General features: G+C 40.2%; 1 gene segment (V, D, J or C); it reads left to right on the top strand.

Moving 5' to 3' along the window:
* Positions 1-1174: 1174 nt before the first annotated feature.
* Positions 1175-1707, top strand: LOC119872942. The segment is given in 2 exon segments: positions 1175-1288; positions 1388-1707. Coding segments are annotated over 2 exon segments (366 nt in total).

Genomic DNA, 1707 nt, shown 5'->3' with positions numbered 1-1707 from the left:
CAATAAATGCCATTGGCAATATTGGAGAGCCACATGCAGAAGAAAGAAAGTGGAAACTTGTTTTACATCATTGACAAAAATGAACTCAAAGTTGATGAAAGACCTAAATGTGAGTCAGGAAACCATGAGAATCCTCAGGAGAACACAGGCAGCACCTTTTCTACCTTTTCTCAGCTGCAACCACTTCTAGACGTGTCTCCAGAGGCAAGGGAAAACAAAGGAAAATGAACTATGGCGACTTCATCAAGGAAAGAGCATTTCCACAGGAAAGGAATCACCCAAAGTAACTAAAAGGCCACCTAGATAATCCGAGAAGACATTTGTAAATGTCTTATCAGATTAAAGTCTCAAATTCTAATCTAAAATGAACTTATCTCAAAAAAAATAAAATAAAATGAACTTATCTCAACACACACCAGAGATATATATCCCAATCAGAATTGGGCAGAAGTTGTGAACAGACTTCCTGTCCTTCATGAGGTCCCGCACCACACCATATATTAGGGAGCTGATCCACATGCAAAAAGAAATTCATTTTCTCTCCTAGTTCTGCTATATATCAGAAAAAATATTAGAGTAAAGAATCTGACAAATAACAGGGAAAATATTGATGCACCTAAATCTAAGATTACCATTGAAATTAGGCAATAATAAAATAAAAGATATTAAAATCAGTCAACAGGAAGTTAAATAATTTGTTTGCATATACATAGTCAATGAGGATAATTATTTCTAAAAACAATTACAAGTAACTAGTGAGCTCAAACAAAATTCAGGAAATAAAATCAACATAGACAATAAAGTTAAATCTTACACACTAACAACACATTTTCCGTATCAAATTTACAAACAATCACCTTTATACTGGTACCAAAAAAAAATATTTATGATTAAACTTCATTAAGCAGAGAAAATACTGCTTAAAAATGACCTGTACTAAAGATATACCTTTAAAAAGGAACAGAAATGCAAAGATTAATACATTGATGGATTAGAACATCATAAATCCACTGTGAAACCGAAAGAAACTGATCTGGGCTTGTGAAGCAATCTTTGTATATAACTTATTAAGAATTGAATCTAAGTTGGTAGGTGACTATATAGTCAGGGACATGCAAATAAGGCCCTTCCTGCACTGATTAAACATGCCCAGCCCCGACCCTGCAGCTGGGAGAGGAGCTCCAGCCCCAGGATCCCCAGGTGACCCCATTCAGTGCTCAGGACACAACAGAGACAACGACCATGGAGTCTGTGCTCTGCTGGGTTTTCCTTGTCGCTATTTTAAAAGGTAATTCATGGAGAACAAGAGACCTTGAGTCTGTGAGTGGATGTGAGTGAGAGAAACAGGATGTGGGAGTTTCCTGACCAGGATGTCTTGTGTCTACAGGTGTCCAGGGTGAGGTGCAGCTGGTGGAGTCTGGGGGAGACCTGGTGAAGCCTGGGGGGTCCCTGAGACTCTCCTGTGTGGCCTCTGGATTCACCTTCAGTAGCTACTACATGTACTGGGTCCGCCAGGCTCCAGGGAAGGGGCTTCAGTGGGTCACACAAATTAGCAGTGATGGAAGTAGCACATACTACGCAGACGCTGTGAAGGGCCAATTCACCATCTCCAGAGACAACGCCAAGAACACGCTGTATCTGCAGATGAACAGCCTGAGAGCCGAGGACACGGCTATGTATTACTGTGCAAAGGACACAGTGAGGTGA

The sequence above is a fragment of the Canis lupus genome, chromosome 8 (genome assembly GCF_011100685.1).
Source record: "Canis lupus familiaris isolate Mischka breed German Shepherd chromosome 8, alternate assembly UU_Cfam_GSD_1.0, whole genome shotgun sequence".
Lineage (NCBI taxonomy): Eukaryota > Metazoa > Chordata > Mammalia > Carnivora > Canidae > Canis > Canis lupus.
Note: the sequence above shows the minus strand (reverse complement) of the source record. Positions and strands in the feature narration are given on the sequence as shown.